Source organism: Macrosteles quadrilineatus, unplaced genomic scaffold (genome assembly GCF_028750875.1).
Source record: "Macrosteles quadrilineatus isolate MER2022 unplaced genomic scaffold, UCM_ALF_1.0 Scaffold_3__2_contigs__length_128488019, whole genome shotgun sequence".
In the NCBI taxonomy this organism is placed as follows: Eukaryota; Metazoa; Arthropoda; class Insecta; order Hemiptera; family Cicadellidae; genus Macrosteles; species Macrosteles quadrilineatus.
This window is the reverse complement of record NW_026542596.1, coordinates 19203084-19220761: the sequence shown is the minus strand read 5'-3', so window position 1 is coordinate 19220761 and position 17678 is coordinate 19203084. Positions and strand designations below refer to the sequence as shown.

General features: G+C 34.6%; 1 protein-coding gene across 1 annotated transcript; it reads left to right on the top strand.

Annotated features, from left to right (window-relative positions):
* The first annotated feature begins 1645 nt into the window (after window positions 1-1645).
* LOC128989032 (uncharacterized) lies at window positions 1646-8848 on the top strand. Its single transcript, XM_054410887.1, has 4 exons — window positions 1646-1781; window positions 3042-4055; window positions 4248-6906; window positions 8776-8848. Exons 1-4 carry the CDS (start codon window positions 1646-1648, stop codon window positions 8846-8848), a joined length of 3882 nt encoding a protein of 1293 aa, XP_054266862.1.
* Window positions 8849-17678: the final 8830 nt, after the last annotated feature.

The window sequence follows — 17678 nt, the reverse complement described above, 5'->3', positions numbered from 1 at the left end:
ACTATTCGTCAGTATCAAAACATCAGAAGTGTACAGACTTAATAGAAAAATATTATGACAAGCCATAACAAGGATTTAAGCTTAGCCAGTCATACAGTTTAAGTCAAAAATGCTTTAGACCAAAATGCTTAAGATTTACTTTCAGTGTGTAACCTTGTTTGAGCATTCTCAAATTAGGTCTAAACTTAAATTTATTTTAAATAAAATAATACTTGTTTTGTCATTTAAATAATAGATATTTAAATGTTTTGTGTGTAAATAAATCACTGCACTTTTTTGGTTCAATTCAGAATAATATTTTAAGTGAGTTCATAAAATAAAATTGTATTAAGTTAAGCCAGACAGAGAGAGAGAGAGAGAGATAGGCAGACAATGCAGAGGAATGTGCTGCGTATCCTGCTTATCAGTTCCAGCCGACATGATATAGACTGACCAGTGGTTTTTCCTGTACACTGCTCCAACTCACGCAGTTACTATGCAGTCTTCATGTGAATCAAACATTATGAGGGTCTCTGAATCCCTCTAATTATTTTACCATGGGTCTCAGTATCCCATATTAAATCATCAATTATTGACTCTATTGTTTCAACAGAAGTTTTATTTAACCGTGAGGAACATTCACCAGAAGTTTGTGTGCACACAGTGTTATATTTTATTTTCTCAAGAAGTGTTAATCTCCATTACTTGGTATTAACGAACATTCATTAATTTCTTCTCTTCGAGGTCGTGAGTACATCTCTACACATCATTCCTCTCTGTCTATTCCAATTTGGACTTAAATATCTCATCAAGAGAATAGTTTTGATTTGATTTGTAAAGGGTTAATTTAATTTTGTATCATTATAATATTTTCTGAACTCAAATGAATTTATTATTTTTCCAGTAGGTAGTAACTCACTGTTTAGACAGATCAATAAACTTGATTTCTACTATATTAACAAATATCTATTGAACCAGCAATTATTCAGTTTGGTAGCAAAGTCAGGAATTTAATTTTTAATTCCCCTTTGTTCAAACACATTGGTCCTTCGAGCCGGATTAACTTAGTCATTTGTTAATAAATAAAAAATTGTAAATTAAAATATCCTTTTAAAGAAACATATTTAAGGTCATTTTTAAATTGTCAAAGTAAGGTTAATTGTATTTGAAGGTTATTGTAGATTACAGTTGAGAATTTGTTTGTTTAAAGGTAGTTATCATATAAAATATTTGGTATTCATTTGATCTTTGATTAAATTAGATATTTAATCGTAAAACGCTCATACATTTCTCCAGAATTGGATTTGTGGTTTATTGATAATTTTAAGAGTTATTAGGGTTGTTTTGAGAATTTAATCTGAAAATATTTTCTTATGCCAAATAGTTTCTTAACACAAATAAATATTGCTGATTTATATTCTACAATCTTGTTCTATGTGCTACTGTAATATTATATAGGCTACAAGCATTATTGAATAATTTTGCAAATCATGATGTGAATTTTTTTATCTACTTTCATTCTGAATTAGTGGTATTCTTTGTTGATTTTTTTTACTATCTTGAAGTATATAGTACTTGTCATGTTCATACTTTTGTAAAGATTGCTCAAACATTTGTGCCTTTGATTATTTAAATTTTCTCTTGGTATTCAATTTCTGAGGGGAAAATGGATGCAGAAGATTTTAAGCGTAAGGTTTCTGCCTTGAAGCGAAAATTATCAGATAGTGCTAAGGAAGTCCAAACTATTAATGAGAAGGGTAGAGCAGCTCTCAAAGATCCTGCTCAAGTGAACTTATTCAAGGGTATGTTTAAGGTGTTAGAGAAATATTTTTCCAAATTTGAAACTCTTTGGGATGAACTTATTGACCTACATGAAGATGAAGGAAAAGTCTCAGAATTTCCTGTCGAAGCAGATCTGACTATCCAAACTAAGGCCAAACGTTATTACTACGAGGCACACACAAGCTATGAGGCACTTATGGCTCTTGTTCAGACAACATCACCTCCCTCACGCCAAAGCATTAATCCTAATGAATCAGTTATATCATCTGAAAACAGATCAAATAAAATTTTACCTCGGATCAATCTGCCCCACTTCAACGGACAAATTACAAACTGGCCTAAATTCCGTGATGCATTCTTATCAATTATTCATAATGATGCTTTGTTGACTAAAATGGAGAAATTCCATTACCTGGTTTCCTCACTTGTAGGCACAGCTTCTGCAGTTATAAGTAACTTGCCATTAATAGAAGACAATTATGACTTGGCATGGAAGGCATTGAATGACACGTTTAATAATAAACGTATGCTAGCCTCTAACTATTTAAATCAGCTCATCCAGTTTAAGCCACAGCAAGGCAAACCTACCATTGATTCTCTACAGAACTTTGTATCACAAGTTTCAGACAATATTGCAGCATTTAAACTGCTAAAAATTCCAAATGAAGCAGATTTTGTATTGTTTCATATTGCTGTTCGATTATTAGATTCTGCGACCAGAGAACAGTTTGAACTTCAACACAAAGATAAAGATTTTCCTGTCTTTGATGATCTTACAAAATTTCTACGGGAACGATGCCTAGCATTACAGCTCGCCCTTGGAAATTCTCATCAATCCTCACATGACAATAACTCTGCGAAGCCTAGTGGCGCTATTAAAGGATATAATACTAGATCTTCTAGCCGTGGTATGCGAGCTACACTCTTGGCTAACTCACCAGGAAATAACATGCAATCGAAAGATAACAATAAAGGTTTCACATGCTTACTATGCAACAGTGGTAGTCATACACTCTGGAGATGTAAAGATTTTATGAATGCAACAGTTGATGAGCGACACAAGATGTTAAAAAATTGGCATGGATGTAAAAATTGCTTGTATGCCAACCACACTATAGGAAAGTGTAACTCAAAGTGGACTTGTAAATTTTGCAAGAAGAGACACCACTCGTTACTACATATTCCAACCTCAGCTGATGAAGAACTGAAAGATAATGCTACTAGTGCACCAACTTCGTCTTTGACCGCAACTCTTCCTCAACATAGCAACATATTGCTAGGTACTGTAGTTGCTGAGATAAAAGATGCTTCCGGAAGATTTCAACCCATACGTCTAGTGATAGACTCAGGAAGTCAACATTCCTTCATAACTCACAAATGCCTCACCAAACTTGGTTTATCGACAACTCCATATCCAAAGAAGATATCGGCTATTGGCCAGACCATATTTGATGGTGCAAAAGGCAAAGCACTTTGTCATCTGAAGCCAAAAAATCAGGAATCCCCTATCCTCAAAACAGAAGCTGTTGTGATCAACAATATTACTTCATACCTACCCAACTTCACTATGCCTTCTAACTTATGGTCGGAATATACCAAATTTGAACTAGCAGACCCTAAGTTTTGGGAACCTGGACCTATTGAGTTTTTATTGGGCTCTGACTTGTTTCCAGATGTTTGGCTTGGATCTTCGATTACTCTTCATGAAAACCAACCCAAGCTGTTTGCATCAGTCTTTGGCTACATTGCTATTGGGAGAGTTCTTGACTGTCAATCATCCACTAATATGAATGCTTCTTTCTTCACCCTTGCTTATGATAAATATGATATTCATAATCAGCTGCAACGATTTTGGGAACTCGAGGAACCTGCTTCTATCCCAGTCAAAGAAAACCCAGAAGATTTAGCTTGTGAAAAGCATTTTACAGAGACTCACTACAGACTTGAGAGCGGCCAGTACGTTGTTCGCCTACCGTTTAAAAGTGAGCCAAAGCATCTTGGTGACTCTGAAAGAAATTCTCTGAAAAGACTATACAGTCTAGAAACAAAACTGACAAAGAATTCTCTACTTAAGTCTGAATACTGCAATTTCATGAAAGAATACCTTGAACTGGAACACATGAGCCCCACATCATCTACTTCAAAATATGTGATCCCACACCATTCTGTCACTAAAGAAGATCGCTCACAGATTAAGCTCAGAGTAGTATTTGATGCTTCTTCCCTTACTGACTCTAACACGTCTCTAAACAACCATCTTATGATAGGCCCAAAGTTACAGCAAGACATAAAAGGTATCTTGACAAGATTTAGGATGTATCCAGTAGTTTTTGTGGCTGATATAATAAAAATGTACAGGCAGATTTTAGTTCATCCCTCTGATAGGGTATATCAACACATTTTCTGGAGATTTGATCCTTCTGAAGCTATTCAGAAATATGAACTGAATACAGTAACATATGGTACTACCTCTGCACCTTTTTTAGCCTTGAGAGTCATGAAACAGCTAGCAACCGATGAAGGGACTGACTATCCACATGCAGCAAAGGCTATTCTTCAAGACATGTATGTCGACGATCTTGTCACTGGTGCTTCTACTGTTGATGAAGCCTTGAAACTCAAGGATGAAGTAATCAATCTTTTACACAAAGGTCATTTTGGTCTAAGTAAATGGGCCAGTAACTCTCAGGAAATTTTAAATGCAATCAATCCTTCAAAACATATCAAACAGATCAACCTCTCATCTAGTGAAGATTCAAATGTCAAGATCCTAGGACTTCAATGGAACCCTTCAAGTGACACGTTTGCATACCAGATTGAACAATTTACCCCTGTGTTTACTAAAAGGGCTATCCTATCAGCTGTGGCAAAGATTTTTGATCCTCTAGGATTCGTTTCTCCTGTGATAATGATTGCAAAGAGCATAATACAAAGCCTATGGAAATTGAAGCTGGACTGGGATTCTGAAATCCCAACTAACTTGAAGACTCTATGGAATGATTTGACTACCCAGCTAGAGAAACTGCAACATCTTAGTATTCCAAGATTTGTAACATCTGACAAACCATACAAATTGCAAATAGTAGGATTTGCTGATGCTTCAGAAAAAGGATATTGTGCTGCACTGTATCTGAGAGTTATTAGTGACAAAATAATTACAAACCTTCTAACAGCCAAAACTAAGTTAGCCCCAATCAAGACACTGTCTATCCCACGCTTAGAGTTGTGTGGAGCCTACCTGCTTGCAACATTATTCCACTCTGTTATGGAAACCCTCAGCCAATTTGCCAGTAATCAGTTTCAGAAGCCTATTTTCTTCACTGATTCTTCAATTGTCTTAGGATGGCTGAATACACCAACTTACAAGCTTAAAGTTTTTGTAGCAAACAGAGTTGCACATATCTCAGAACATACTCCTGTTTCATCGTGGAGACATATTAAATCAGAGGAAAATCCAAGTGACCATGGTTCTAGAGGACTTTTACCAGATAAACTAACTAACTGTGATCTATGGTGGCATGGCCCTAAGTGGATGAATATGCCTGAAGATAAATGGCCAGAGTCTACAGTACAGTTCCAGCAGCAGCCCCTACCTGAAGTGAAAGCTGAACCACAAGTGCTTGTCTCAAATAGTACTGAGCCAGAGCTTATCAAGATGATGGAAAACTATTCTTCATACTACAAACTCTTACGTGTAATATCTTGGATCAGAAGATTTATCTACAATTGTCAAGCTAAACTACACAGTACTAGTCGTCTGAAAGGACCCCTTCAGCCTAAGGAAATTCAAGAGTCCTTACTATCCTGCATCAAGAAAATTCAATCACACTTTTTCTCTATTGATGGCGACAGAAGATGTGCAACTGCTGTCCTCAATAAGTTTCATAAACTTACCCCTTTCTTTGACAAACTGGGGATACTCAGGGTGGGCGGCAGGCTAAATAATGCAGCTATCCCAGAAGATCAAAGACACCCAATCCTTCTGCCAAAGTGTCATTTCACCTTATTGTTGGTAGATTATTACCATAAAATCTACCTACACCCAGGACCCAACTTGCTTCAAGCTCTGATTCAATTACGATTTTGGATACCATCACTGAGAAATATTGTCCGTCAGCGAACCTTCAAATGTCTAAGGTGCTTCAAGCTAAAGGCTGAAACCTTTTCCCCGATGATGGCTGATCTTCCTTCGCAACGAGTGAATGTAAGCCGAGCATTTTTACATGTTGGTGTTGACTTTGCTGGACCTTTGACTATGAGAGAGTCGTTAAGAAGAAAAGCAACCACTGCCAAGACTTACATCTGTGTTTTTGTCTGCATGGCTACTAAAGCTTTACATTTAGAGCTGGTAACCGCACTCTCAACAGATGCCTTTATGGCTGCTTTCAGACGTTTTATTTCTAGAAGAGGTCTTCCTGAACAAGTGTATTCCGACTGTGGAACCAACTTCAGAGGAGCAGCTAATCGTCTTCGAGAGTTAGGATTATGGTACTCCAATCAGACTACACAAGAAGAAATTCTACAGCAAACTACTAAACTGGAAGTAAAATGGAATTTCAATCCTCCCTATTCCCCACACTTTGGTGGACTGTGGGAGTCGGCAGTTAAATCAACAAAGACACATTTGAGGAAGATAGCTGGAGAAACTGCTTTGACTTATGAAGAGTGGTCAACCTTGCTCACCCAAGTAGAAGCAGTTCTGAATTCAAGACCACTCTGTCCTTTGTCAGCTAGTCCAGAAGAAACTAATTTTCTTTCTCCAGGACACTTTCTTGTTGGATGTCCTCTTGTTGCTCCTCCCGAACCTTCTCTTCTTGATCTTCGAGAAAACGTCCTTACAAGATGGCAACTAGTCCACAAGATGGTTCAACATTTTTGGAAGAGGTGGCGAGTGGAATACTTGAACATCCTGCAAGCGAGAGGAAAATGGACAAGATCTTCTACAAACCCTAAAATCGGAGACTTGGTTCTTCTTAAGGATCAAAATGTACCTATCTTGCAGTGGCCTCTTGGAAGAATCATCAAGACTCACCCAGGCAGTGATGGAATTGTTCGAGTGATGACTGTCAAGACCAGTGACTCTGAATTCCAACGTCCAGCTGTGAAATTGGTACCTCTTCTTTCAATCAATTCTGACCCTTTTAAGTAAGATGCTAGAAATTTCCTTTGAAATTTCGGTGGGCGGTATGTTTGAGCATTCTCAAATTAGGTCTAAACTTAAATTTATTTTAAATAAAATAATACTTGTTTTGTCATTTAAATAATAGATATTTAAATGTTTTGTGTGTAAATAAATCACTGCACTTTTTTGGTTCAATTCAGAATAATATTTTAAGTGAGTTCATAAAATAAAATTGTATTAAGTTAAGCCAGACAGAGAGAGAGAGAGAGAGATAGGCAGACAATGCAGAGGAATGTGCTGCGTATCCTGCTTATCAGTTCCAGCCGACATGATATAGACTGACCAGTGGTTTTTCCTGTACACTGCTCCAACTCACGCAGTTACTATGCAGTCTTCATGTGAATCAAACATTATGAGGGTCTCTGAATCCCTCTAATTATTTTACCATGGGTCTCAGTATCCCATATTAAATCATCAATTATTGACTCTATTGTTTCAACAGAAGTTTTATTTAACCGTGAGGAACATTCACCAGAAGTTTGTGTGCACACAGTGTTATATTTTATTTTCTCAAGAAGTGTTAATCTCCATTACTTGGTATTAACGAACATTCATTAATTTCTTCTCTTCGAGGTCGTGAGTACATCTCTACACATCATTCCTCTCTGTCTATTCCAATTTGGACTTAAATATCTCATCAAGAGAATAGTTTTGATTTGATTTGTAAAGGGTTAATTTAATTTTGTATCATTATAATATTTTCTGAACTCAAATGAATTTATTATTTTTCCAGTAGGTAGTAACTCACTGTTTAGACAGATCAATAAACTTGATTTCTACTATATTAACAAATATCTATTGAACCAGCAATTATTCAGTTTGGTAGCAAAGTCAGGAATTTAATTTTTAATTCCCCTTTGTTCAAACAAACCTATTAAATATTTTTAGAGTAATAATCGCAAAACTGTGTTTACACTTTCTTATCCTAGTGTATGGTATATCTAACATGAACTGGTTTCTGGTGTTACATTGGCGAATGTCTGATCTGTGTACATATAAGCCTGTTCTTTTTTACATACAACAAACACAGAAATATATACAGGTTTATCACAGTCAGGATCTGACTTTTAATAAATAATGGTTTGCAGTGTGCTCTGAATCGAGACTTGTTAATTACCCTTGATTCAATTTTTTGTAGCAGAAAACTTAATGTACTGAATATGGCAGCTATTTCGTAGACAGCCTTTACATAGGTTTCTGGCACAATACCAAGGGTGCGCTCAACCTGTCCGCCGCGCGCTAATGCAAGGATCTCCGTCATTGTCGGCTTAGTTCTTAACCGATTGAAAATATGTTGTTATCTGTTTATATTTTTGTAGGCTTGTACGCTTGTTATTTTGTGCTAATAGTAGACATTTAAGTGTGAAGTGACTGGCATATCACTTAAAATAAGCCTTTTTCAAATCATTTTACTCACGAGAACAATTTTTTGATGGAAACAATATCATATATTTTAACTTTGTGAGTAAGAAACTTTCTTTGGATGAAACAAATTTATAAAGTTAACTGAGTAACTAAGAAAACTTGAACGTCTGCAAGCGCTTCCCGCGGCGCTGTTCAATGATGCAACATAAATACTAAAGCCCGAGCTGAGGTAGAGCACACCCTTCCATAACTGAATCCACATGTGGTGACCAAGATAGAGAGCTGTCTCTTACTAATCCTAGAACTTTAATTTCATCATTTTCTGTTTAGCTGTACCAGTATTGCGAGGTTGTAGAACAGTACTGACTAGTTTCTAGAACAGTACTGACCAGAGCTATGGCTCAGGACAATTCAACGTCGACGGACATTAAACCGTGCACGAGACAATCACTGTGTACCTGTTATAGACTCACCACTTCTCACAAAGCTGTCATAGACAAACAATCGACGTTGTTAGACCCACTGTTCCACAGTGACTGAGTTAATGAAATGGCGTCTTGTGTTATTATGCCCACCACCGCACTCTCAGTACTACGAAGATGAAAACCGTCCGTATCCCGTGTCATCTTGTATTATGAAAAACCACACCTTTCGTTTAGTTAAATTAAATAAAAAAGTTTTTTATCCATGAATTATATTGTATGACTTTTTTGAGGGGAGGAGGGAATATAGAAATCTAGAGAATACCAGAGAAATGTCAACATGAGGGTTGAAAAGGTCGTATGTTGGATCTTGGATAGGGCGATACATTGGTTGACAGGTATAAGAATGTAAATTGTATTAAAGAAGTTTGTTAATTGTCAGCTATGTTATAACATGAAGGACATTCAAGTTCTTATTTACAAAACTGTCAATTTAAATTAGTTAAAATAAGACTGAAATTCTCTTTAGCGTTATTAGCTTTTTAGCAAGGGATCAAACAGCTGTCCAAAAAAAGGAAGTTTATTTTTAAACAAGCAAAATAGGCCTACTTGTCCTTCGTACGTAGTTGGCGTATAAGTGTCGTGAAAGTACAAATACTTATTAAGTATATTAAATACTTATTGCAATCGTTATATTCGTGCCCTGCGTTTGCAATGTGGAAGGACACTGTTTGAGATAATTTGGTTTTTTAAATTTATGGTATGCTATTGTATAACACAGCTACCATAGCCATAATGCTCTATTACTGCACCTAAACAAAAGAAAGGTAATAGCTATTTACATTACAAGTGTAGTAAGAGCGTTTTTACATCACGCAGGTGAATGTTGTGCAACGAGCGGAAGCGAGTTGCATAATTAACCTAAGAGATGTAAACACGCTCTTGCGCAACGTGTAACGTACAAGATTTTACCTGACCCGACAATATACATGGGTTTACATACAATATTTTTCATTATCCATTTCGCTCATCGTCTAACAGTAACGTTCTTTTAGAAACAAAAGCTAGGTTAGGAAAATACTTTAAAGCATAACAATAACATTCAAGCGCACAGCTGATTTCTAGCGTTGAACGTCGATGCCTCCATAGAGGTATATTTTTTTAAGTTAAGCACTCAATGTTATTTAAATGGGTTTCATTACATCATCGAGTGAGATTTTTTCAACTTTACATCACTCGAGAAGTAAGAAAGTTGTGTACATCACGCTTGGGATAGGGAAGTTTAACATGGCGGGTTAGGTAAATTATCAAACATTCGCACAATATCAAAGATTATTCGTTAAATTAAAAACATAAAATATTCTAAACAATCCTACTTTGCAGTTCTCATTATGTATCACAGATTTTTTGCTGCTTATTTTTAGCTGTTGGCATAAATGCAAAAAAATAATAGTGCTTGATTGTGCTGCTGCTTATTGTTAGTTGTTGGTAAACCTTGTAACTTTTCACGCTATTAAATATCATAGGACCAACTTGTTTAATTGAAACGGCTGGCAAAATTCTCTAACTCCTCCCTTTTAAATACGATTGTTTAAAAAAATAACATGGAAACTTTCGACCCCTATGGGGCATAGCCCTATAGAATTAAAATGTCAGGTCCAGTAGTTAACTCGTGATGGAACTTCAGACTCACTGACAAACATCCATACTTTCACATTTATACTATTAGAAAGATTAAACATATTGGTAGCGTAATACGTGTTTATCATCGTCTACTTGGTTATGATAAAAAGGTTTTAGTCGTTCGATTTTTAAGCAGGTTCTGTGTATGTTGAGCTCATCCACATTAGCACATATTTTTATGTTTACTATGTTAGCGTCGATTTTCGCATTTCCTATTTCAAAAACTGAATGTCAAATTTCAATGTGGGTGAAATCAGAGAAATATCAATAAGAATACATTTTCACAAAACTCTATACAGCGATGGGTTCTTTTCATATGTATTGTTATTGTTGATCAAGTTACGAGTATATCACGGTAAAGTAGGTATTTGGTGTTTCAATACAAACCTTGAGGGCAGTTTAGCTATAAAGGTTTGGAAGACACAAAACGGAAAGTAAATAAAAGAAACGTCTTATAACACTTAAAACATATATTTACGCTTATACTGTTACTCACAAGACGGTAAATATACAAAAAAGATGGTAAGTGGTGATCGATTTCGATTGGACACTCCAATCATCATCAGACCCAATAGGCGAATGTAAAAACGAAAAGTGCGAAGACATATAACGAAAGATAAGTCCGCCTATCATAAATATATTTCCACAAATAAATTTATAAAATACCCTTAAAAATCTAGAAATTCAGCCAGGACGTTGGTTGAACCATTATTATCATTCTCTTTTACTCTTTTACTTTTACTTGGACTCTTCTTGAATCCACAAAAAAAATTCTTTAAGTACAAAAGTATAAAGTATTTTTGCTATTCAGGGCAGAAAATATTGCAGATAAATCTCCAATCGCTCGATATCAATTCCCTGGAACACTTTGTCTTGACATTCTCCAACATTTCATGTCACCTGCCACAGTGTGATGTCCTTTTCGGTATTTGATTATTGAAACCTAAACTAATTGATTTCGTTATTGGACGTTTCAAAACTAGTACTGTTTGCTTTGTAAAAGATTTTTAAAGTTATAAAGTTGATATGTGTTCACTAATGACAACAAATAAAAGACATTGATTAGAAAACAATGAAATAATTGACAAAGTGGGCTTTCTTGCACTAATTATGTCACGCAAAGTAGCTAGTTGCTGCATTCACTTACTTTTTCCGCACTCATTTTACTTTTACCGCAATCCTTTTTTGCCGCACTCGAGCAATTCAACCAAACAACACAAAACAGTGTGGTTTTAGGCTCGTAATACGTACGCTTTAGCTAGTGCAGCGTTTCTCTTTTCGTTCAACGCTTGAAATGAACCTAACCTAAAAACGAGGTCTATAGTGTTTGGAAGACTAATTATTTATATGCTTTATAGTAGGAAAATATAATGTGATACCGAGCGCCAAGTTTCTTTGCTGCACTTGAGAAAAGATTTTTACTCACGAAACACAGGCGAGTGTGGAAAGTTTCTCGAGTAAACAACAAAACAACAATAAAACACACACAAAACTGCTAAAACCTCACTAAAACGGTGTTTTTGGAAATTTTTTTGTTATTTTTTATTTTCGTTTTATTTTTACCCATTTAACTATTCCTGAATTTTCGCCACTTATGTGAAACCCTGTATGAAGATGAATAAATGTATAAGTATAAAGCTATTGACAATTTTAGTCGCCAAAAGCTTTAAATCCAATTTTCTTTCATGTTGATGTATGTAATATACAATTTATAAATATGATACAGTTAATACAGGGTGTGGCAAAAACCCAATCTATTTTCTTCAGTGCTCTGTTCAGTGACAGTAAATAAAAAATAACAACGATATATTCTAAATAATACCATATACAAAAGCTAGAAAACACAATAATTTATTGAGTAATAACCGTTGACGACTATTCAGTTAGGCAGAACAACTTCTATAATAACCGGAACCAAAACTGAGGTCCAAGTTCAACAGATTACAAGTTAGTTGAGACACAATGGAAGTCATGGGCTGTTCAAGCTAAATGAAGGAATATAAACAATTACCAAAAGTTTGTCTTACTTAGGTTGAACATTAATAACTATCGTTAATTGCTTCTTACAAGTATACATGAAAAGGTGTTACATATGTGTAATAAAATGCCACAACCCTCTATTTATAAATTGTATACTCATAAAGGGCCAAATAGTATATTAAATGAATCATTTTTAAGCTAAATAATTTAATGAAAAGTTACTAACATGTAAGTATATAAAATATATTGAGAGTTTATCAGGAGGAACAAAAAAAATGTACGACCAAAAAATGGTCCTGAATGCATTTTTAGTTCAATCTATTGTAACTAAACTTACATTTAGGGATTATAAAACCTTTATGTAGGGCCTATTTAAATAATCTTAATTTATAGTGCTCTTTTTATTTTACCTCGAAATGTCTAACAATATTCACACATTATTTATTAATATTTGATAAGACAAACAACCATTACACATTTTAAGACTTAACTATCACTACTGGCGTGGTTACAAACAATAGCTGCACTTTACTTTAGGTCCTACACTCATTCAAATGAAAATATCGATCGATATATCGATTAATCGATTGTTTCATTCGATATATCGTTTGGTTAGTTAGGTTAGGTTAACCTTACCTAACCAAACGATATATCGAATAAAAAAATCGAATACTCGATATATCGATCGAGTGTAGGGCCTAAAGTAAAGTGCAGCCCAAACGATAGCAACCAATGGTACTCGATACAACCAAGATGCCTTAGTAATATTTATATCGTAAAATATAAAGTATATTAAACCAGTAAACGAACTCCTAATTGGGATATGTTTGATGGAAACAATAAACCATAATTTAAATATTTGGGTCGATGTGGGCGTCGAATGGTGGTCTAATGAATCAGTGAATGGTGATCAAACAGAGACCGTTATTATCTATCGTCACTATCTGTGTTTAATATACTTTAGTTTCCAATATCACAGTGCACATTACAAAACAATCTCAAATGGTTGGATAACGTTTTGGGACACGATTGCATGACCTGCTGTAGAAACTGAAAAGCGATATTGTTGGAAATGAAATAAACCATTTTTAATCTATATATTGAATACGCTTGTTTTATTATTTGTCTATTTTAGATTATGCAGTGGCTTAAGTGAAGTCGCTACTGAAACTAGTGATAAAAAAAATCCTTTTAAAAATTATCATAATATATACTTTTTTAAATCTCTTATAACTATTTACCTACTGAACCAATTTTATTGTTTGATATCTCATTTTAAAGAGCAAAGAAAGCACAAACTTTCTGTGCATACTCATGTTATTTTCTCAATTATTTTATAAGTTATGGCTTCAAAAATAAGTTTAAGAAAAATTTATAGGTAAATTTTTTGAATTTTTTCATGTACTTTTATTTACCCAATTACAATATCCATGAACAGAAGGTTGATTTATAGTATAAACAATGTGTGGTAAAAATTTCATTCATATAGCTGTAATAGTTAAAAAGTTATAATAACTAATATATAAAAAAAATTAAGTCGCGGAAAACAGCGGTTGAAGTTTATAGGCTACTAGGCCTAGTTGATGCCCCAAAAGAGGTGTGCACGCTTCACTTCAAATATTTTTTTCACATTGATAAAAATATATATTATACCAAATGTTATGTTTTTCTGAAACCTTACAATCCATAGAACAAGATCAAAAAAATAATAAAAAAGTCATGTTTTTCACAAATTTTGTAATTTTTCAGTAGCGACTCCCCAACTACTGATTTTAAAAATAAATTGTTTGACTGGTGAGTTTCATACCTGAATTGTTGAATTGTTTTGATAAATGTCTTAAAATTAACGAAACAGATTAGTTTGTGACTTTCAGGGATGCAACTTTATCCATTTGTGCCAACCAATTTTATTTTAGGAACCATTCTCGTGAAGGGCAGAGGCCGCGGCTACTCCAGTCCCGTACAGCTACGCGCGCACTAGGGCGGCACGGCACGGACGGACGGGACGGGACATCCGCACATCCGCAATTTAGGACAGTTGGCAGTCTGCGAGCTAAAACTTGTGAGTAAAGATGGATGTAGATAAAGTGGTGATAGTACGTTTAATTTTATCAGAGGAATACGAGACAAGAAGGCGGAAGCAAAGATTTTGGATACACCACATAAACAGGAAAAGACTAAGTTTTGGAGAGTTCCACACCTTGTTTTCTGATCTTGTAGAGGATGGCGTGTAAAACTTACCTGATTGTTTCATAATAGATCCTATTTCTGCCCAACGAGAACAATACAACCAACACTGACGTGGTTGTAATAATACTTTACAACCATTATTACAAAGTCCAACCATTTAGTCAGGTACATTTTTCTTCCTCAATTATAATCCAATTTCAATAAAGATTGGTGTGTGTGTTCCTCATATGGTAAGGAACAATAATACGAACCAGTTTCCATGACAACCAAAAACCCTCGAATTAAACAAATATTTTATGTTAAAAATTACAAAATATTTTATACAATTTTAAAAATTTTACAAACAATTTAATTTTACTCAACAACTTTTTTACTTCATATTCTTGTTGTTAATAATGTATACAACTTAGTACAAAAATTTCAAGTTGATAGGTTGATATTTGTAAAACATATGTGTACCTAAAAACTGCCATTTTAACATGGGCGGGATAGAGACTGCTGTGTCACCCTGAACTATCATAATGGGTACAAACCTTCAAAATAGTTATTGATACACAGTAAGTCTTCGAAACCAATCTGCTTTGCTTCATTTTTACTTTTGTAACATAACACATTCAGTCATAAATAATTCGAATATCTTTAAGAAAGCATCTAACGGTAAGTATTGAATTAAGCTTTATTAGTAAACCATCCCTATGAGATAGATCGTAAAAAGGGGTCGGAACACAATTGTCTAACAAAATTATCACACGTCGTCACAAATATCATTTTCTTCCGCTAATGCATCCCATCCCTTACTGAATCACACTTAACACTAATTAATGCACATTTTATGTAGAACCCAAAGAGGATAATTCAAACAAAAAACTGCCTAAATGACGTGAGCTTATAATGATTTCTGACCTTGAAATAAGAGGTGCCAATGTTAGGGGACGGATTATAGTCGATAGAACACTACCCCGCTTCTAATTTGAATCCCAATCATTACTTCATTACAGATTACTTTTTGGTGCAAGGTTAATTTTAATTGTTTTTACCATCTTAAATTAACTAAATTTATTGTTGAAATAGTAAAAGCATAATGTTTGAAAAATAAGTATTAATGTAAGTCTCTTTTACTACTTGAATACACATGCACACGCATACTGTTACACTATAGTCAATCTTATTTTTGGTTTAACAAAACCCCAAAGGATAAAAATGCTTATATTAACATTCTGGTATCACAACCACATACATGCATATGTAACTAAATAATACATGTTGTTTTATTTGACAATGTAGTTTTGTTTCGTTCCGTTCACGAAAATTATTCAAAACATGAACGAACCGATATTGGTTCAGCGATGCTGTTGAATTAAACATCAGCCCAAATATTTGGCTAAATTGAGAGTGTTAATTTTTATTATGGATATTTAAGTCCAAGTAATATAGTTTGGGATAAACATAAAATGAATCCAAAATCCATGCTATCATTTTTATCAATTTTATTATGCACAAAATTAGTGTAGTTTTGAGTTCTCACAAGTTGGTATATAAAATATTACCAGTCTTATGCAATTTACAATAGGTAGGGTGTCCAAAAAATAACTGAAACATTTTTAAGGTAAATACGGATACCAAATAAGAGACTATGTTTAATCCTACTAATATTATAAATGAGAAAGTTTGGATGTATGGATATATGGATGTATGGATGTATGTTTGTGACAAGTGAACGCGAAAAATACTGGTCGGATTGGGCTGAAATTTGGCATGATGATAGCTCACATTCCCGATTAACATATAGGCATATTCTTATTTCAAAAATCCTTTCGGGCTCCGCCCCAGTGGCTCTGGAGTTTCCAATGTTAGCCTTATGAGAAATGGAATTATTGAATCTTAACAGCTGTTTCAACTAAACAAGTTGGTTCTGTTCTATGATGTTCAATAGCATTAAAGTTACAAGGATTACCAACAGGGTGCAGCACTATTATTTCTTTTACATTTATGACAACAGCTAATTTGCAACCAAAAGGTGAGTGAGCGTAGCGAACGAACTTCAACCTGGAGGCGAGTTAGCGTAGGAACGAGCTAACCTGAAGGCAAGTGAGCGCAGCGAACGAGCTCTAACCTAAAGGTGAGTGAGCGTAGCGAACAAGTGATTGAGACATGCGAACGAGATAATCTTGAAAATTAAAAAGTTAAACGGGGCAAAGCCCGCGGGTTACAGCTAGTGTTTTATATATGTATTTAAAGCTTAAGTTCTCAAGTTTTATTAGAAACTCAGCATAACTCGATATGAACAACATTAGTGGTTCGTCATAAATCTAAGTACAATTTTCCCTCTTTCCAGGTTTTGGTCAGTACTGTACAGGTATCACTAGCCTAAGAATTTATTATTGCATAATGGATAATCATTATTGTAGGCTGGTTAATGTGAATGAAAAATAAATAAGTACATGGTGATTTAATCAGACTCTATTATTTCCACGGATCTTGGTTCTCGTCACTAAAACAAAAACTAGGCCTAACCTAAATTAAAAAATTAGGGTAATAGGGCAGTATAGTAGCGATCACATTGACGTTGTCTATTACATTTCCGTATAGGTTTAAAGACAATAAAGATCCTGATTCTGGTTATATTGACAAAAGAACAGACATTTACAGTGTCGAAAGTAAACGCTCCCGATTATTTTCGTTCCCAAAAGTTAACTTTTTTATGTAAGCTATGCACATATAACTGAATAAAGTCTAAAGTATTAGACATAAACCTTTGCCATTTTACAACTTGTTCATTGTCTTTTAACAGTAAAATTTGATAATAAAAATTAAAGTAGCCGATAAGTTGTACAAGTTGTAAAATGGCAAAGGTTTATGTCTAATACTTTAGACTTTATTCAGTTATATGTGCATAGCTTACATAAAAAAGTTAACTTTTGGGAACGAAAATAATCGGGAGCGTTTACTTTCGACACTGTAAATGTCTGTTCTTTTGTCAATATAACCAGAATCAGGATCTTTATTGTCTTTAAACCTATACGGAAATGTAATAGACAACGTCAATGTGATCGCTACTATACTGCCCTATTACCCTAATTTTTTAATTTAGGTTA